General features: G+C 54.8%; 1 protein-coding gene across 1 annotated transcript; it reads right to left on the bottom strand.

Moving 5' to 3' along the window:
- Positions 1–7,011: 7,011 nt before the first annotated feature.
- On the bottom strand, positions 7,012–10,545 carry FEV (FEV transcription factor, ETS family member). The gene is made up of 3 exons (XM_064287419.1): positions 10,327–10,545; positions 9,488–9,562; positions 7,012–7,598 (listed from the first exon to the last, which is right to left on the bottom strand). The coding sequence occupies exons 1-3, from the start codon at positions 10,376–10,378 to the stop codon at positions 7,012–7,014; spliced, it is 714 nt and encodes a 237-aa protein (XP_064143489.1). The 5' UTR covers positions 10,379–10,545.
- Between the last annotated feature and the right edge of the window lie 10,219 nt (positions 10,546–20,764).

The following is a 20,764-nucleotide window of genomic DNA, read 5'->3' as shown; positions in this document are numbered from 1 at the left end:
TGTCCCAGGTCTCCATTACGCAGGATAAAAAGGACAGCACTGCCTGGAGCCTCCCTGACAACCTCCAGCTGTGTTGCTAAGCAACTTGGCCTCCTCTTCCAGAAAAAGGAACCTGATGCTCAGGGCCTAGCCTTCCAGGCTTCTTTAGGTACTCCCTCCACGCTTGACCCCTCCACTATCCGTTCCCCGCCCCCCGCCCCGCAGGAAGGAACTCAAAGAAGGAGCTTCTCTGATGCATGGAGGGAGAACTGGGGTGTGGAACTGGAGTGGTAGACTGGTGGGAAATGGTGTGAGCTTGCAGGGCAAGGCTATGCTTCTGGGCTGATTGATGTTGGGGGCAATGATGCTTATGGAGCAGCCCTGTGCTGGGCCCTTTATGCACATACTCTGTCCAGCAAACCAAAGAGTTGGGTGTAGTCAGTGTCTCCATCTTACGGCTGAGGTCACTGAAGCTCAGAGAAAGTAATAGCCTTCTCAGTCACACAGGGAGTAGGCAGAGGTGAGGTATAAACCATGTCCATGTGGGCTCTTTATACTCCATCATGTCATTTAAGAAAAGTGCAAGGGTCACAGTGGGCCACAATATTTCCAAAATGCATTTCTACTCTTATTGGTCTGGTGTTGAATGCATTTTGAAATACTTATTACCCTGGGACCCCATGGTGAGTGCTGGAATTGGGAACCTGTCCTGGGGTGAGGCTGGGGTTTGGGTATAGAGTTCTGCCACTTCCTGTGCCTCTCAGAATCACTGAATCTGCTCTTTCCTCCATAAGAGATGATCACAGGAATAAGGGGCGAGGAAGGGAGATACAGCTGGGCTGCCAGGGTTTGAATCACATCTCTACCACTTAGCTGCTCTGCTATCCAAGGTAAGTAATTTAACATTTTTTATGCCTCAGTTTTCTTCACTACAGAATGGGCATAATACTAGAACCAACTCTAGAGGGTTGTAGAATTAAATAAATGTAAAGCTCCACACAAAAAGAAATAATCTTTGATGGTTACAAAGGAGGGGAGGGTGGGGACAGAAAAATACTAAATAGACAATAGATAAGTGGTAATTCTGTGAAGGGTAAGACAACACACAATACTGGGGGAAGCCAGCACAACTTGTCCAAGGCAAGGTCATGGATGCTTCATAGACACATCCATACTTCCTGAGGGACTGAACCACTGGGCTGAGGGGTGGGGACCATGGTCTCAGGGAACAGCTAGCTCAATTGCCATAACATAGTTTATAAAGAAAATATTCCACATCCTGCTTTGGTGAGTAGCATCTGGGGTCTTAAAAACTTATAAGTGGCCGTCTAAGGTACTCCACTGGTCTCACCCCATCTGGAGCAAGAAAGAATGAACAAAACCAAAGACACACGGGAAAGATTAGTCCAAAGGACTAACAGACCATAAGTATCACAGCCTTCACCAGACTGAATCCAGCACAAATAGATAGTGCCCAGCTACCACCACCCACTGCTCTGAAGGGGATCACAATAGAGGGTTCCAGACAGAACTGGAGAAAATTGTAAAACAAAATTCTAACTCACACACACACACAAAAAGACCAGGCTTACTGGTCTGACAGAGACTGGAGAAAACGTGAGAGTATGGTCCCTGGATTCCCTTTTAACTCAGTACTGAAGTCACTCCTCAGGGTCACCCTTCAGCCAGAGATTAGATAGCCCCATAAAACAGAACAAGACTAAATGGGCACATCAGCCTAAGGGCAAGGACAAGAAGGCAGGAGGGAACAGGAAAGCTGGTCATGGGAAACCCAAGGTTGAAAAGGGGAGAGTGTTGACATGTTGTGGGGGTGGCAACCAATGTCACAAAACAAATGTGTATTAATTATTTAATGAGAAACTAATTTGCTTTGTAAAACTTCATTTAAAATACAATAAAAAATATTGTTTAAAAATAAATAAATATAAAGGTCTTTGAATAGTGCTGGCATATAAGTGTTCAGTAAGCTCTAGCTCTCATTATTACTTCTAGGAAGCTTTAGTATATAAAGCTCTTTCACACCCTTGGTAGTTAAGAGAACTCATTGTCTCTGAAACTAGACTGCCTGGGTTCAGATCCTCCTCTGCCCTTTCTCACTATGTAACTTTAGAGAACTTACTTAACCTCTCTGTGCCTCAGCATTAGTTATGATTATGTTAGTTACTATAACAAGAAAATGTCCAGTTTCACATACTAGCCTGATGCATGTTGATGGGCAAGTTCCCTCCACATGTTTTAGAGACCAGGACCCTTCCATTTTGTAGCTATTCCATCTCTTAGGGTGTGTCTTTCTCTGAATCCAGATAGCAGAAAAGAAACAAGAGAGCATGGAGAAAGCACACCCGCTTCTAAATGCCTTGACCTGGAAGCAACATGAATTTCCATTGGCAAAAACCAAGAGGCAAGGAGGGTTGGAAAGTTAGTTCCTGGCTGTGGAACCATGTCTGGGTGAGGAGCCAGAAGACACAGGTCCTAAAACAATCCCTGAAACTTTGGCCAAGTCACTTAACATCTTGGGCCTCAGTGTACTTTCCTCCAAGTACACAAGAAATCAAAAGATGCATTGCATTGAGCAAATCTGCTGCAAAGACTTCTTTAAAGTGTTGAAAAGCAAAGATGTCACCTTGAAGACTAAGGTGCCCCCGACCCAAGCCATGGTATTTTCAATTGCCTCATATGCATGTGAAAACTGGACAATGAATAAACAAGATTGAAGAACTGATGCCTTTGAATTGTGGTGTTGGAGAAGAATACTGAATATACCACAGACTGCCAAAAGAACGAACGAACCTGTCTTGGAAAAAGTACAGCCAGAATGCTTCTTAGAAGCAAAGATGGCAAGACTACATCTCACATATGTTGGACATGTTATGGAGAGGGATCAATCCCTGGAAAAGGATATCATGCTTGGTAAAGTAGAGGATCAATGAAAAAGAGGAAGACCCTCAATAAGATGGATTGACACAGTGGCTGCAAAAATGGGCATAAGCATAACAATGATTGTGAGGATGGTGCAGGGCTGGGCTTTGTTTGTTCTGTTGTACTTAGGATTGCTATGAGTTGGAACCGACTGGATGGCACCTAATAACAACAACAAGCAGACAAGCAACCTGTGCCCTTGACCTTGGAGGGGATTAATAAAACAATGGATGTGAAAGTGTTTGTAACTCTGTAGTGCAAACACATGAAAGGATGAGCCACATTTTCACCAGTGACCTAATGAGGAAATAGAGGGAAAGGTCAGAATTTCAGGGAATAGGGCTGAACCCTGGATTGGGAGAGCGAAGTCATGGTGTGATCAATGCATTTAAGGGCCAAGGACCAAGGGGTTTAGGGTCAGTGAAAAGAGATCTGGATCATCGGGAAGCTGAGTGTGGCTAAGAGTGTGACTCCATCAGGGTTTGGATGGAGTTAGTAACCTAACAGTAACCTCACAGTAACCTAGAGCTTGGAGATGTCACACAGGCAGGGAAGCTACTAGAGCCGAGAGAGCCTGGCAAAGAGGATAACAATCCAATCCTGGGGCTGATTTTGGCCTTAAAGACCATCTTGGGCAAATGTTTTCCAACTGTTGTGCCTTGGAACAGAGAGAACCTGGGTAACCCCTGGGGTTCCACAGAGCAGATTTCGCAAATCTCTGGTCCAGCCTCATTATTTTAATGAGATGATAATGGGATCTCAGAGAAGAGATGTGATTGTCTGAAGGTCAGTTAAGTAGTTGCCTAGCAGGGACTGTAACTCAGGTCTCTGGTTCCTAGTTCTGCATCTTAGCTTCTCCAACTGGCTGTACATGCAGGAAAGAATAGAGAGGCAGGATGTGACTTTGCAGGTAAGAAGATCCCTACTCTAACAATGCCTCCCTCTGCCGTCTGAATGCCTGAGATCCCCCTTTACTCATAGGACTCACAGAATTCCAAGAGTATCAAGGTCAGAGACCTCTCCACTGGCTTGCTCTGGGTCACAAGGTTTTGTTTTACTATAGCTTCTAACCATGTGTCCCAGTACCGTCCTTAGTCACACACACCCAGGTCCTCTGCCCCAGGACAGCCCTTTGACACTGGAGGGTGGCTCCCAGGCCCCTTTCTCCAGTCTGGTTTTCTAGACTGTGTCTCCCAATGTTGTTGGTTTTCCAACATCTCTCCTTTTCACTTCCTGGGTGCACTACTCTGTATGTTCTTCTCCCGAAAGTGTTACCTAGCACTGTGCGTCATGTTCTGGGAGTGAAATTATTAAAACAAGTGGATTCTTTCCTTCATTCTAGGTGCTATACCTCCATCAACACATCCCTAGATCATGATGATTTTTCAGCCTTTGCACCCTACAGGTTGAAATTTAACATTGCTGACTAAAAAAAAAAAAACTAGTGCACCACTAATTTACACATGGGCTCTGCTGAGCCCCACCCTTCCCACCTCACACACTCTGGCATTCTGTCTTTCCTTTAAAGATAGATCCAAAGGCAGGGTCTCACATTCCTTGCCAGGAAATCTTGCCTATTACATGCAGATCACAATTCTTAGCTGCCCAGATCCTCCTGGATTCTGCTCTGTCTTCCCAATGTATCCTCCCACCCCAGCTTCCTGCCCCCTGCAAAAATGCAAGCCTGTCCTTTGCCTCTGTGTTCAAGTAACTGAGGCCCTCACCAGGCCAGACTCCTCCTCTGGCTCAGCTGCTCACTCAGGGGAACACATGAGCCCTCCCATGGCATCAGGCCCATAGGGACAGCAGAATGACAGAGAACATGCTTATACTGGAATGTTAGATAACCAGAGAAGGGTACCAGTGAAGTTTAAAAGACGTGGAGAAAAGGAAGGAGCTAGTGATGAAGAGTTATCAATAGTGGCCTCTGTAATGGACTATAGCTGTTTTTCTCTCCCCGCTGCTTCATTCTGCTTTTCATCCAACAAATACTTAATGGACACCTTAAGTGTGTGCTTTCCTAGTTTTCTATGCTGAGTATGTGTTACTTGGAAAACCAGGGAAAATAAAACGGAAAATAAAAATAAAATGAAAAGAAAAAAGAATCTTCCCCTGGGCGAATTCATCACCCGCCTTGGGAAGGGGTACTAAGGCTCTTCCCACGTGACGGGAACTGTTCTAGCTTCCACCTGCATTTCCGGTTCCTGCCCACAGGGCCCAGGGCATCCTCCCACCTATCAGTCAGAAACCCTTGGTTTAAGAAGAGACATGCACTTGGGAAAGAAACACAAGGACCACAAGGTTGGGAACAAGGGGCTTTTCCCAGTCTGCAGCCCCTAGTCCGCCTTGCACGTCAGTCACCTTCCTCCGTGTTGTTCCCGTCTAAGGGAACGCGTTTAAGGCAGTTTTCCTGCCAGCAGGCTTAAGAAAAGGTTTTGGAAAAGACCCCGCCCAGATGGCGAGGGAAAGGGCCCAGCCAGGATAATGACCCACTTAGCCCACGTCGCAGACTTCCCGTGGCCGGACTCCCCAGAGGTGGTCGGTCAGCGGTCGGGGAAGGCTCCTGAGGCGCCACCAAACCGCACGTGGGGCCTTCCCATCCTGGCCTTGGCTCACACTCCTCCAACCAGCAGAGGGCGCGCGCCACCCGCAAAAAGAAGGGTGCAACCCCAAGCCGCTGCAGGCGCGGGGCGGGGACCCGGGTACACCTGCAAATGAGGCAGATCCGGAGGAAAGATAGTAACTAGAGGAAGAGGTCAGGTTGTGAGCGAGGGTGAGAGAAAGTCGGGGTGACAGTGGGATAGGGAGGGAAGGGCAGGTGGCGAGGGGAGCAAAGGTGAGGAAGGGAATGAGGTGGGAAGAGGGTGAAATGGGGTGAACGAAGGTTGAGATGGGATGAAGATGAGACGAGGTGGGATGGAGGTTGGGATGGGGTGAGGAACAGTTGTAAGGACGGGATAAAACGGGATGAAGGTGAGATGTGCGTGCACGTTAGGACGATGTAGCAATTGGTGAGGTGAAGTGTGGGTGAAAGGCTGGGCAAAGAGGGCTACGGAGAGCGCGGGACTGAGCCCACCCACCAGGAATTCCTCGCTCCTGTCCAGCAGCACCCAAGCCTGCTTCGCCCCCATTCTCTCCAGCTCTTCTTTGGCGACTCTTTCTCCTCAGGCCTGGCCTGATCCTCTCCCTTGCTGCCGCCCCCTCAGCCAAAAAAAAAAAAAAAAAAGGCGGCGCAGGGAACAGAGAGAGGAGGCAGCGGGGAGCGCGAGAGCTTTAATGGGGCAGGAAGGGAACAGAAAGACACTGGGCTGCCCTACAAGAGGACGGGGCAGAAGGAAGGGGGCCTGCAACTACCAGCTGTGTGTGGGTTGGCGGGGGCGGGGAAAGGCCTTACTAAACCCACTCAGGCCCGGGGAGGAGAAGGTGGACTGTGAGAGCTTCCCGGTGCTGGGATAGGTACAGTTCCGTGCCGGAGAGATATATATGGAATTCCAAAGAGAGGGGTCGGCCTGGAGGGAGCTTCCAGGAGCCAGGCCAAAGTGTAGGCAGAGGAGAGAGAATGACAGAGGAGGCTGGGAACCCCGTTGAGGGTCTGGTGACCTGGAAGAGGATGAAGGTTAAAGAAAGCCAGGAGGCCAGTCGCCTCCCCCCCCCCCCCCAGTTTGGGGAGTGTTGTTTAGCTGCCACTGAGTCGCCCCAGGTGTTACAGAGTAGAACTGCTCCACAGGGTTTTCTTGGCTGTAATCTTTATAGAAGCAGATCGCCAAGACTTTTCTTCCGCTGAGCCTCTGCGTGGGTTCCATAGTTAGCAACAGATGTCAAACAGCTTGTGACACCCAGGCTCCACCAAACCCGTTGCTATTGAGTTATTCTCACTCATGGTGACCCAATGTGAGGTGGGTGCAAATCTAGAATTGAAGGGAGGTTGAGGAGGCTTCAGGCCCTCCTCCCAGGCTGGCTGCAACGGGTGGAGTAAAATGTAGGGTTAAAAGAGCGTTGGGGGAGGTTCTAGATCCCCTCTCCGGGACATGGATGGGATTGGGCAAGACCCTGGGCCTCCAGGCGAGGCCGCGCGGCACCCGGCTGCCCCGTCTAGTGGTAATGGCCTCCCAAGTGCGAGGCAGCGGCCACGGCACCGAAGGGCCCGGGCGGGGGCTGCAAACCCGGGCTAGGGTAGAGTGCGGCGGTGGCGGCAGCGGTGGCGGCAGGGCCCGGGCCGGGCCAGTAGGAGAAGCCCGCCGGCGCGACGCCGGCCGAGGCGGCCATGAGGTTGAGTTTGGAGAGGCCGGGGAACGGCAGCGGGGCTAGGCCGGCAGGCAGCTTGTAGAGCGCGCCGTCCTGGGCGGCTGCAGCGGCCGCGGCCGCGGCAGCAGCAGCGTGGGCGTGCGCGGGCGGTGGCTGGCAGGCCTGCGCCAGGCCCTGAAAGTCGAAGCGGTAGGCATAGCGCTTGCCATGCACCTTGCTCATGATATTTTTGTCGTAGTAGTAGCGCAGCGCGCGGCTTAGCTTGTCGTAGTTCATGTTGGGCTTGCTCTTGCGCTCGCCCCAGCGCCGCGCCACCTCGTCCGGGTCAGTGAGCTTGAACTCACCGTGGCCGCCCTCCCACGCGATGCAGCCGGCGTTTGCGCGGTCGGCCAGCAACTCCAGCAGAAACTGCCACAGCTGGATCTGCCCGCTGCCTGCGGGGAGGAGGGCGGTCAGCCTTGTGCAGTAGGGAAGGCGGGAGCTGGGGGAGGAGGTGGGATTGGAGGCCAACCCGGCCCACCTGGAGCCGGCGTCGGTGAGGGAGCGCGCGGGTCCAGCTGGACAGCTGCGCGCTACCGGAGCGACCTGCCAGTGAGGGGCAGGTCCGCGGAGCCGTCTCCAGCCCCGACAGCGTTTTTGCACAATGGAAACACCGCTCTCCCTGAAAAGGACTCAGCCCGGCAAGCGCACAGCTTTGTGAGAATTAGGCAGGGAAGCGTCGCCTCCTCGGCGCAGAGACAGAGGCTAACAAAGGCGCATGGCTTTCCGGATTGCAGCCTCTACTTGCCCCCGCGGCCGGAAGCCCTTATTCAAGGCAACTCCTGAACAACCGCAAGAACGGTCCTGGGCGGGTGACTCCGCCATCCCAGGTGGACCACGGCTAGAGACCCAGACGGGAAGGGTCAAGAGGCGGCAGGACTGCCCAGTCCCCTTTCCCCAAAGGCACACAGATGGACTGTCCCTCCTGAGGTGGAGAAGGGGTGCCGGCTGGCTTCCTTGCGTCAGACAGGCAAGGGACAGTGGCCTCCATACGAGAGAGGAGGGATGGAGTCTCAGCCGGCTCCGCACCCTCGCCTCGGTCAGGTGCGCAGAGCTCCTGACACTATTTGGCCCTATTTCGGAACAGGTGGGACTCCCGGTGCACGAAGGTGCCATGGTTCCCTGAGGACCTGGATGAGATGGGAAGCTGATGGCCCTGACCCCCTGTCTCATCCCGCCTGGGCAGGTCTCCAGGCTCCAGCCCCGTCCGGAGCTCCGGGTTACTGAAGGCGGATAGCGAGAGCGTGGGACCCCAGAACTCCCGCCCCCCTCTCTTGGCGCCTCAATCAGACAAATGGAGAAAAATCTTGACACACTCCCCCCACCCCCATTAAGAATAAAACGAATTTCCCTCGAAGCTGATTATTGCTTCAGATAGAGACAGATGAATCCCTTTCCTTTTGAACGACTTGCTCAGAACCCAGACACTGCCCTCCACCATAGCCTCGATCCAAAATACCCTATGCCAGCTCAGCAAGAAGCTGCCTCTGGGTCGTGACTGTAGTTTTAGGGTCAGAAGCAGGGAAGTTTGGGGTAAAAATGTGTGCCTGGCGCTGACAGGGGAGCAACATCAGAGGCTTGGGAACCGGTTCCCACTGGGTGTCCTGTTCCATTTGGGTAAAGGAGTTGCCAACCTTATTTGGGTGGTTACTGTAACTTGATGGGATCCAGGGTACTGGCTGTGGTGGAGTCTATGGGAGGCACTGCCCGGAGGGCCAGCTGGCCTGCTGTGACAGGGCAAAGCCGGCAGGATTCAGCAACCCGCGGCAAACCTGGGAATCGACTACAACTGCCAGACTAGACTTGGCCCGCAGAGACTTGCTCAGCGCAGGCAGGTGAGGCAGGAGGCACCCGCCCCTGTTCCAGTGGTGCCTTGCCCGGCTGTGGTCAGGGAGTAATTCTCCCGGTCTCTTTGCTCCACCCCCCCCCCTCCATGCGGCGACCTTCCGCGCCTGCTGCTGGTAGGAAAGGACGCCAAGCACCCAACCCAACCCCGAAGGCCAGGAAAACCATACTCAGCAAAGAAAGGCTCAGGGCCAAAATCCTCACCATTTGTCCCTCGCCTACAAGTCCAGCCCAGGGACTCGGAAGAAGCAGGGGTGGTCAAGTGAATGTCCCCCAGGTCTTCCCTGCAATCAGGTCCGGACCCTTCTCTTCCCAGAGCCCGGCTTGTAAGTTGCTCCCACCCTCTGTCTGGTGGCGGTGGTGACTTCCTTTTGGGGTCTGTGCCCGGCCGACAACCCACTGTCCTCGCGCGGCCCGCCCACTGCTCTAGCCAGCTCACCTTTCTGCACTGCGGGGCTCAGCGGCCCCCAGCCCGGGCTCTTCCCTTCCTTGAAAAGACCGTCTCCGACCGGATCTGCAGCAGCAAGATAAAGCAGTCAGACGGGCCATGGTCAAGGGCGGAGGTTGTAGGCTTGGCAGAAAGGGCCTCGGGCCGAGGCTCCAGGGGGAGTCGTGGTTCCGCGGCGCACGGCGGGGGGCCCCGGCTGCCCGGCTCCTCCTCCCCGAGCCCGGCCCTGGCGCGCGCGGCGGCGCGGAGCCCCTCGTAGCGCCCAAGTCAGGAAACGCGTCCAGGAAAAAGGAAATCCGCTTTCAGAATGGGCCAGCGGGAGCCTTATAAAGCGGAGCAGGGGTGAGCCAGACGAGCTGGAGCACTGGTAGCCCATCGGGGAGAAGAAGAGGGCTCCTAGAGGGCCGGGCCTGTGGGGACGCTCGGAGCATGGAGGTGAGGAGAGGTGAGGGCTCAGGGGCGACGCTCGGCGGACTACAGTCTCTTGGCACCGCTAGCGCACAGAGGCCATCACCACGCCAACAACCCCTATTCCCGAGACCAGGCTCTTTCGGGCCCCTGGGACCGCGTCCTCAACCTCCTAGGCTATCAATCTGCCCGGTTCGAGTCCTCTAGCTCCCACAGCGAAACCCCAAAGCTCCCCGTCTACCTTTAAGGTTCTCCCCACCCCACCCCACGCCACCCCGCAATGCTCAGCCCTCCCGGTAGCCCAGCCAGAGTCTCTCGACCGCGCCCCCTTCCCTAGGTCTCCGGCATCCCGGTCTCTTGCCCGAGCCCAGATTTCCCGCCCTGGGTCCTGGTGCCTCCAGCCCCCGGCTGGTCCCTGGTACCTGGCAGGTACATGTTGATCAGCAGGGGCTGGGAGGCGCCGCTCTGTCTCATCTCCACCGGGGACTGGGCGGTGGGAGGTGGGGGGGGGGTACGAGGGGCGGGGAGCGCGTCAGGCTTCGGCGCTCCGGGGCACAGATCCCCGCCAGAGGCAGCCGCGGGTGATGGGGAGGAAAAGACGGCGCAGGGTCCGGCGGGGCCTGGCGGGAGGGGGCAGCCTGGGTGTGGCAGGGGTGGGGGGTCCTGGAGCGACGCTCCCAGCTACCCGCCTGCTTGGAACCCTCCGGCCCCCGCACGGGCAGGGGCCGCAATTTCCGTTTTAATTAAAGCGCAGCCGCCTGGGCCCCCCGGACCCGCCCCCGCCCCCCTTATCGGCCCATCGCAATAAAGTCTCCAGCGCGCTGCGTGGCAGCCAAGCGCACCCGGCAGCCCCCCGCGCCCTGCTGTCGGGAGAGCGCGGGGGGTGGGCCCGGGCGCACGCTCCGACAGCGGCCGCGAGCGCCTATGCTTTTCCGCCACCCTGACTATCCGCAAACAGTGATGGGGCGCAGGTGCCGGGCTCCACCTCGGACCCCCGTGGACACAGCCGCTTCCCCAGAGCCTCCTGCCCGCCGGTCCCCGCCCCCTCCCGCCTCACTCCCTCCCCCTTTCTCCTCCTCCCACCCGGGTTCCCGTCTCCAGGCTGCGTTATCTGCATCTTCACTTTTAAATTTCCGCTTCCCTTCCCTCTCTCTCGCCTGTCGCTGCGTTCCCGGCCAGGCAGCAGCCGTTGGTCCCTTTATCTCCGTCCTCCCCTTGCACCTTCTCTCCCCCCTTCATCTCCCACTCTCTGCTCTTCCCTAGAGACCCGATCCCCTTCTCTGCCTCTCTTTGGCTTTTGCCCTATTTCCTGCCTTTTCACGGCCCCTAGGCCTCAGGCCTGGCGCGGGGGCGTCTCCCCCACCACTTCCTGTGGGTCTCTCCCCCCCACACCCCTGTCGCTCTCTAGGTCTCTCCTTCCTCTTCTGTCTCATCTCTGCCCCCTCTCTCTCCTACTATCATCTCCCCTCCAGTCTTCTCTCTCATTCTTCCCACTCCCCTTCCCTTTCTGATTCTTTCAGTCCTACAACTCTTGCCCTCCCATCCTACCATCCCATCCCAGCCTACTACCCCCCCACCTCCCCGAGCCTCGGCCCTGTCCGGATTCTCTCTGAGCCAGGGTGCAATTGGCATCTTGCTCCAGCAGGTGTAGAGGGGCTAAGACCTGCCTGCTCCATTCAGTTGTGCAGGTTGTGGACCGTACAAGCCCCTACCCAGGGAGCAGTGCAGACTGAAACCCACCTGGAGAAAGGGGCCTCTTTTCCTAACTCAAGCAAAGATGCTGATTGTGATTCCAAGTGGCCTAGAGTCTCTGGGTACCTGTGGGGGTTCCAGGTTCTAGAGAGGCAGGCCAAGGAGGATGTGGCTGAAGATGGGACCCTGGGCCAGGAGCCCACCCTTTGCAACCGTGCATCACCTTTGGCTACTGTCCGAATCAGTAAGCTCAAGGCCCTTCTCTCCCACTGCATGAGACTCCGGGGTCCCACAGAGCCAGGAAGGAGTGTGGCAGGCAGTGTCTGGGGCAAAGTGGGAGATTCCAGGACCCAGAGGATCCTGAAAAGATAGGGATGGGGGCTTCAGAATGTGGATGTGGAATCTGTTGGGAGCAAAGACCAGAAGTTGGGATGCTCCCTGGGGACAAAACTCAGGACCTTGACGGTGGGTCCCAGGTTCCTATGCCTCTTCTTTGTGCCCTTGTACATTTTGCCACTTCCCCAAAAAGTCACTGCTGACAGGCAACAAGAGCAGGAGGTAGGACCTGTGATAATGGGAGCGGGCACTGGGGGTCACGCACTTAGTGTTCTGAGCGGGAGGTTAAGGCAGAAGGGAGAGACGCTCAGAGTAGGGTCTGCCCAGAAATCCTACCTTGAGTGGGAAAAGGATCAACAGTGCAAATAGGTTTCCTGCCAGGGCCTCATCATGGGTGCTCAGGTGCTGAAGGGGTGGGGTTCAGGGAGAGAGTTTGCATTTGGGGTCCTCCCATCCCACCTGGGTCCTGGACCACCAGATGGAGCTAACCTCCTTCATTCCCTCAGGCTTTGAGTGTGGCCTGGGTAGAGATCAATGGGACGAGTCCAGAGCACCTTCCCCTCCATCCTCTTCTATCTTACTTATCTGGTGGTGCTGAAAGAGAAATACCACAAGTGGATGGCTTTAACAAACAGAAGTTTATTTTCTCACAGTTTAGGAGGCTTAAAGTTCTAAATTCAAGGTGCGAGCTCTAGGTGAAGAAGGCTCTCTCTCTCTGCCGGCTCTGAAGGAAGGTCCTTGTCTCTGCTAAGCTTCTGCTCCTGGGCAATCTTCATGTGGCTTGGCATCTCTCCTCCCCCATCTCTGCTCTGCTCGCTTGTTTAATCTCCTTTATGCCTCAAAAGAAATTGACTCAAGATACACCCTACATTAATCCTGCCTCATTAACATAACAAAGACAACCCATTCCCAGATAGGATTATAACCACAGGTATAAAGGTTAGGATTTACAACACGTATTTTGGGGGGGGGGGGACATAATTCAATCTATAACACCTTCCAACCAAACTGGGCAGGTTCCTTGTTGTTCTGCCTGCTCTGAATAGGAGGGGCAGGGGAGTGAAAGCTCTCAGGCTGGTCCTGGCTTCTGCCTGCTGAACCCTGTGTCTGAAAAATCTAGAAGATCCTAGAGCATCAAAGGCTGCAGCAGGGATCAGCTCCCCACCACCTTCTCCCCCTGCCCTCCTTGTACAGGTGCTGGAAACTGAGGCCCGGAGAGGTGGAGGCCCTGTTCAGGGTCACACACCAGATTCTGAAGCCCTCTTGCTGACTCTTCCCAGTGGCTACAGTATCTGCTAGGGGGAGAACAGCTCAGCTGAGAGTGAATGCCAGAGCTCCTTTTACCCTCAGTTTGGCCGCCAAAGCAAACAGGGGGGAGATAGCCTGAAGTCAGTTTGTCTGGGTTCTGGGTTCAACTCCTAACTCCCCCACATCCCTGGCTGTATGACTTTGAGGGAAGTTACCTAACCTCTGTACCTCAGTTTTTTCATCTGTAAATAGGGATCATAGTACATACCATATAGGATTATGAGGTTTATATAACACATGTGGAGTGTGCAGAACAAGCTCTATATGTCTTAGCTATTGTTACTATTACCATCCCCCAAGGGGATAAGCAGGGGCCTGTGACCAGGGAGGAACCCCAGGCTCCTCTGGGTGGGGTGGACACAGCCCCACAGCCGGAGGTTTCAACCTCCACACACACCCTGGGCCAATACTGGTGAGCAGGGCAGAACATCCTTAAGCCTGTGTAGAGGCTCTGTTGGGTTCCTCTCTAATTCCCACAACATTTTCAGCCTTTTCTTCATTCTGGTTCCCCACCCAGCCAAAGGAAGCCTGCACCTCTTTCTATGGTCCTCTTTCCTCCAGTCCGAGCTTTATAGAATCTCTGCCTCATAGAGGAACAGGGTGTGAGGGGCAGAGCAGATGGGAGGTCCCCTTGCTTCCCAAGGCCTTCTAAGGAGGAGACTTCCTCTCTCTGAGCCCAGACCTCAGACCCCTTGTTTGAATAATAACAGTCCCTTACATGGTACTGAGCTCCAGCATTTAAAAAAACATTTTCATATTCCCCTTTCAGCTGATCCAAACAACCCTCTCTTCACTCTTTCTGTCCCTCCTCACTCTTCAGAGGACTGGTGAGCTGGAGAAGCCACCCTCAGTCACTCACATCAGTGAGCCTGGGTTCTAGAGCAGGTACGGGTGAGCGTAGTAGCGGCCATCAGAATCCCTGGCACCAGTGTGATTTCTTTTCAGCCCTCTCTGTGGTCCAGTGAATGATAGTTATCCCCACCCCCACGTAAGAAGGGCCTCTCAAGGCCCTGGGACCCCCTTCATCCTGTCCTTCAGGGAATCTTTCATTTGCAAGCCCCCAACAGTGGACCTATCAATGTAAAGGGGTGGCCCCATCACTGCCCCAGCCAAGGGGAGGCAAGATGGTGTTGGAGAGCAGTCAGGTCTGTGGCTGGGCAGTCTCCAGGGGCCCATCTGTAAAGTCAAGTAGCTGATCTCTTGAAAAGAGCCCTGGCCCAGAAGTCAGAACACCTGGGGCCCAATCGCATAGCATCCTTGAGCCATAATTCCCTCACCTCCAAAATGTGGTTATTCATTCCTGCCTTGATGGTCTCACAGGATCCTTGTGAGGATTCAAAGAGAAAGCCCTGAAAATGCTTGCTGGTGTTATGGAAAAGCATTAAGGCAGCGGATGCAGGACACTCCTTCCCTTGCCTCCCCTCATGAATCTCAGGGTTGGGGGTCAAGGGATGGAACTCCAGGTGGTTAATGAATTCTGCTTTACACCTGGGTGGACTCTACAGTCCATGCTCCTGTCGCATTTGATCTCCCTAATACCCTTCATTCTTCATGCACCTCACCAGTGAAGAAACTGGGACTCAGGGAGGGAGAAATCTTGATGAGATCACTCACTTAATTGGTGATAAAGTCAGCACTTGAACACAGGGCTCCTGACCCCAAATCCAAGCTAAAAAAAAAAAAAGCTAAGTGGAGGCTAAAAGCCCCAGACATCAGCAAAGCCCCACACCTCTGCAGGCAAAGGTGCCATCTGGGCTAGCCATACTCCTGGCCCAAGCTGATGGGTCTTTACCAAGGAGACAAAAACGTGTGAGATTGGTCATGTTTAACAGGATCCCCAAGATTCTTACCAGTGGCTTCCTCTCAGCCCCATCAGAGGCTGCCCACATAAATCCTAAGCCAGTTTACACTCCATAGTCAAGGGTCCTGGAGCCTGAGGGGAGGGGAGAGTTGGCAGGGATGAGGATGGAGATCATAAAGCAAAGCACCAAGGAGGCAAGAGGGGCAGGCAGATTCAGGAGGCTTTATTGAGTCCTCTGTGAAGGTGTCTGGTGCCACAGAGCCTAGTGCTGGACTCTTCGAATGGACTGCAGCTGCCCGGTGTGGGCCTGAGTGCCAAACTTGCTGTAGGTCCGGAACTCCCCGCTGTGCCGGTCCCGCTCCAAGACATACTGGTAGCCCCGGTAGCCTGGGTACTGGTAGGCCACCCACCTAGGTCAGTGAGTTCACAGGGGTGGTGAGTAGGTCCTGCCCTGCCTGGCATCTCTCCCACCTCCACCTAAATATTCCACTAGTACTCTGCTTTTCTCACCTCCCTACCCCCAGCTCCAACACCATTGCTTCAGCTTTCTGGATGTAGATCCCTCCTTGCTTTACCTACTGTTCCCAGTCTTCCTATTACCTTCTTTCTCTTGTCTGCTGTCCCCACCTCCCATTGCCTCACCCATGTTTTCAAACCCTCCCTCTAGCTCCACATTGCTCCTCTTTCCCATTCTCCTATCTCTTCTCTTTCTGTCCCAGTCTCCATCATTTCATTCCCCCCTTGCCCCCAACTCCCATGTCTCCCCCACATCACCTTTCCCCACCCACCTCCCTGGTCCCCATTGCCTCTCTGCTCTTCTTGCCATGTCCCTTATTCCAGTCCCAGGACTTACGCTCCAGAACTGACTCTGAGGGAACCCACATCCTTGCTGGCCCAGCCCATGGCAGACAGGGATGGGTAGTCATCACTGAGTTCAAATCTGCAGCCCTGGAAGTTCTCCCCCTCAAACAGTGTCACATGGCTGTCACTGTGGTTCTGAAGCACAGAAAGGTGGGAGGGGTCAGGACTCCCAAGCAGTGTGAATGGCCTCATCCTCAGCCCCATTCCCCCAACCCACTGTCCAATCCAAGCTGTTCAGCCACTTAGATCCCATATATGTTCCCTATGTTCACTCTGTTAGCTCCCTGGTAAGCTGAAATGCTCAGAGGTCCCTCACCTGGCCTCTACTGTGGCTTTGGGCTGAGGTGATGAGACTGGGGGATTCCCAGAGATCACCCTAGGTTGGGGATGGAGGGCATCTGTTTTTCAGGGGGAAAATAAGAGGACCTGAGAGAATCTGGCCCACCAACAAAGACAGGCCCCCTAAGGGCCCCATCGATTAGCTAACCCCTTGCCTGGCACTCTGGACTTGCCCTCTCATGGGGCAGGGCCCAGCTAAAGGGGACTGGATGGCAGGGTCAGAACAGACAGGCCAGGGCATCAGCATCAGGTCTTGGGCTCCCCAACTCCTGGCCCTTCCCCCTAAAGGGCTTCTTGGCCTCCTGGAATGGAGAAACTAGGCTGGGTCAGCACCTGCTCTCTGCCCTCCACCTTCCAGCCCCAGACCTCACCAGTACTATAGCTAGGTCAGCACAAATGGGAAGTGCAATCCTCCTCTCCAGTGTCTTGATTCATTATCAACCCTGCCTCCTCCCCCCACATATATACACACACAAACGCTGAGACCCAACCTCTTCTCAACCTTGATCTCTACACTGAGTTCTAGTCTCATATCCATGTTAATCCAAGTGACTGTGGGCAAGTCGCTTTACCCCTCTGAGCCCCATTTCCACATCTGTTTATTGGGCTAATAGCAGTCATCCCACCTCACAGGAGTAGGTGAGGACAGAGGCTCCACATATGTGGAGGACTGAATGTGAGGGGCCCCTACTGCTTCAAAACAGACTTGGTCTCATCGCTGTCCGTGGTGCTGATTCCTGGCTGCCTCAGCTACTCCACCATCCCAACCTTCTGAGTCCCCGCTAGTTCTGAGATGCGATGCCACTACCACCCGTCTAGAAGTTGTGTTTACAACACTGTGGAGGGGGTAGGCTACCTTCCCATAGGCGTTGATGAGGCCAGGGCCTGCAACTAGGAGACGGAGAAGGAGGGGGAGTGGGCATGCTCACCGCGCCCAGCACCGGCTGGAAGGACAGCAGCTGGTTGCTGTGGACGCTGCTGCTGCCACTCCAGGCGTTCCAGCGAGGGTAGTCACCCTTCTCCAGGATGAACTGTTGTCCCTGGAAGTCGGGGTACTCGAAGCCCACCCAGCTGGGGAAGGAGAAGAGGAGCTGGGAGAGACCTGTCTCAGACTTAATCTTTCCCTGCCTCCTGCTTGCTTGCTGTGATTGAAAAGGCCCAGAAACCCGTCTTTTTTTCCCCAACCCCAGGCCCTTTTCCTTGACACACCCACCACATGGCAGATCCAGCCAATCTGAAGGGTGAAAACCCGGACCGACTGCTATCCGAGGTCTGAGGGGCCCAGGCTTTCTGCTCGAGGGTCTCAGTTTGGAGGCAATTTTCAGGTTTGCAGTTCAACCAACCAAGAACCTCAAGGACTTAAGCGCAGGCAGAGTGGGGCTTCCCGGCCTCCCCACCTGCGGTAGCAGCTACAGCCTCAACTCTCCCCGGGGCCCCAGGCTGGGCTCTAGAAGATCAGAGCGGGGCGCGTGGAAGGGGCTTGGCTTCTTTTGTTAAACGAAGCCCAGAGCCATCTAAGTGCACAGGGAAAAACTTTGGGAAGGATATAAGTACACTGGAAGCCCCGCGGGTTCTCGACCTTCCCCACTGAGCTCTGCAAGGGGGCGTTACTCGCCTCTAACCCTTTAGCTCACACGAGGACACACTTTCCTTCCCATGATTTGCTTTGCAGGGTAAGAGGAATCTTGGGGGAAACCGTGGGGTTTGCCTTGTTGGTGGGTCTCTCTCAGGTCGAGGACTCAGGGTCCGAGGGCAGGAGGGCTGGGGGCTGAGGTCCCAGGCTCTGGGCTTGTGCCTCGGGAGCCCAGGGCTCCTGCTCCCCAGCCGCGGCCTAGCCGCGGCCCCGGGTCATCACTCACGCGCCGCTTTCCACCTTCACCGAGCGCACCCTGCGCAAGCCGCTGCGCTCACTGATGTTGGCGCAGGCGTTCAGCAGCCGGCAGTGGCGGCCCTGGAAATCCTCGCCGTCCCAGAGCATGAGGCACGCGGGCGTGGGGTCCATGCTGCTGCGGGCAGTAGGGGCAGGATGCCACACTCAGTGCGGCGCAGGCCCCCTCCCTGGCCCGGACAGCCCAACCTGGGTGGTGGTGAAGGCCCCTGGGGCTCGAGCTGAATGGGCTTCGAGCGGCTGTCCCTGTCCGGGGCTGGGTAGTCACCCGGTGGTGAGCGCTGCGCGGAAGGAAGATGGAGAGGCTGCGCGCGGGCTGGGCGCGAGGGGCTTTATACACAGAGCTCGCTCCCGCCCTCACGGTCTCCGACTGGGGTGGGGGCGGCTGAGTCAGCCGGCAGGCCGTGGTCAGCTTGGGGGTACTCCGGGAGCCGGGCCTGGAGGGGATCACAATGGAAAGTGCTGAGGCGCTTGGCCCGCGCCCGCAGCAACTGGGGCTGACTCCGCGCTTTCTTTCTTTCCGGCCTGAGCCAGGCAGGGCACAGCGGCCTCCGGGCAGAACGCACCCTCTTTAGTCCTCCGTGCTGGAGGTACCTGGCCGCCCCAGGGCCCCGGCTAAGGCCGTGGGTTCCTGCTTCGCAGCGCGAAATTTCTTTCCAGCATCGAAATCCCTCCCCTTCTTCTGTCTTAGGTCGAGGCCTCTCTTCTGGGCGAAGCAAGGGTGGAGGGAGAAGAGGCGCTCGGCAAACGAGTCTCTGCCCGCCCCTCAGTCCTCTTTGCCCTGGAGGACTCGGCCATCGCAGCCCCTTTTCTTCCAAGCTTGAGTTCCCAGACCCGGCCCTGCTCTCCGGGAGTTTTCTCTGGCTGCGCTGAGGCCAGGCTGAGGCAGTGACCAGAACTCGCCGCAAGGCGGCGCTGAACCCAGGGAACACGAGGGTGCAGGGTTATAAAACGTTTAGGAATAATAGTAATCAGGGCGAGTAGCTCGCTAAGGTAGGTAAGAAGGACAATTCAACCTTAGGGCTGCCTAACCCCGGTCTGCTTCCAAGCTTCCCACATGGCTCCTGTTCAATGACCACCCGAGAACCAGCAGCTGATTATTGAGCGCCTTGTTTTTTTTGTGTGTGTGTAGGCCAGGTTGTCTGCTCCCCGCTTTCACGTGCGTGGTGTCATGTAATTCTCATACCCATCCGGTGAGGTAAGTGCTGTTATTAGCCTGTATTTCACAGATGATGAAGCAGAGACCTAGAGGGCCCAGCTGAGATGTGACCCAGGGCTTCTGTTTGACTGAAGGTCCCAGGCTCTTAACCCCCTCCCCCATTCCAGTACCAGACATAGTAGGGGGAAGGGCAGGGGAAAAATTCGAAACTCCCAAAGGAAGCTCCAGAGAGGAAATTTCCTGGCAACTTGCAGCAGAATTTCCTACCTGCTGTCCTGTCAACGGGAAACAAAAGCTTCTAGAAAAATAAAGAGTCCTTCTTAATCAGGGATATCAGCTGAAGTGTGAGGGGTGAATGCAAAGGGAACTAAGATTGTTGGTGCTACCACGAGCCAAGTGCTTCTTTTATAGACTTTTAAAACAGCCCTATGAGGTCGGTTTACATGTGCAGATGTGGAAACTGAGGCTCAAGGAGGTGAGGGCCTTGTCCAACCTCACAGCGTCAGAGTGAGATTAGAATTTGGACCTTTGGACTCCAAAGCCAGTGCTCTCAACACTAGCTCATTCAACCTCCAGGGACAAAATGTTCAAGCAGGCCAGATGGAGCTACAGGCAGCTGGTGGAGGTCTGGCTACACTGGCCTTCTTTCCTTTCTCTCAACGTGCCAAGCTCATCCCCACCGCAGAACCTTTGCATATGCCGTTCACTTTACCTGGAATGCCTGAGTTGCAAGATCTTGCATGGCTGGCACCTTCTTTGTTACCTCTCTGGGGAGACCGACCCTGTCATTCTTGCTCTCCATCGCATCACCTGGCTTCTTTATACCGTTTATCACTCTGTAAAGTTGTCTTTATCATCTTTCATTGATTGGTGTGCTGAGTGCCTCTCTTAATAGAGTGTAAGCTCCATTCAAGGGGGCAGGGGTGTGTCTGTCTTGTTCTTAGCTGTTGTCCTCAAGCCTAGAGCAGAGGTGGACACATAATAGGCACTCAATAAAACTTCTGGAGTGAATGAGTGGACACGGGTGTGGGGTCAACGTCCAGGGGGAAGAGGGCTGTAGAGGAAGTTCTCTGATGGGGTGGAGAGTAATAGTTTGCCCATCCTACCAACATGCCCACCCCTAAAGTTCTGGGATGCTGAGAACGGGCCCTGGGGGCAGCCAGAGCCTGCCTTGCTTGTCTCTTTCACTGAGGAATTGCTGTTGAGGCTCATATGTGTAAAGGTGCCAGGGGTACAGCTCCTAGAACTGGGCATGGGGTGGGAGTAAAGTTCAAGCTGGAAGGACTTGGGTCAGAGCAGGGATGACCACAGCCAGACATAATTGGGGCTGGGAACAGGACCATGACGGGTCCCCTGAGTCCCTGCACTAAGGAGGGATTGAACAAACACAATAATTTCTCCATATCTCACAAAGAGGAAATCCAAACTACAGAAGGGGCAAGAGCCAGCCCTGGAGCCCTGGTGTCCTGGCCCTTC

Source organism: Loxodonta africana, chromosome 6 (assembly GCF_030014295.1).
Source record: "Loxodonta africana isolate mLoxAfr1 chromosome 6, mLoxAfr1.hap2, whole genome shotgun sequence".
NCBI lineage: Eukaryota > Metazoa > Chordata > Mammalia > Proboscidea > Elephantidae > Loxodonta > Loxodonta africana.
The sequence above is the reverse complement of the archived record's forward strand: the minus strand, read 5'-3'. Positions and strand labels throughout refer to the sequence as shown.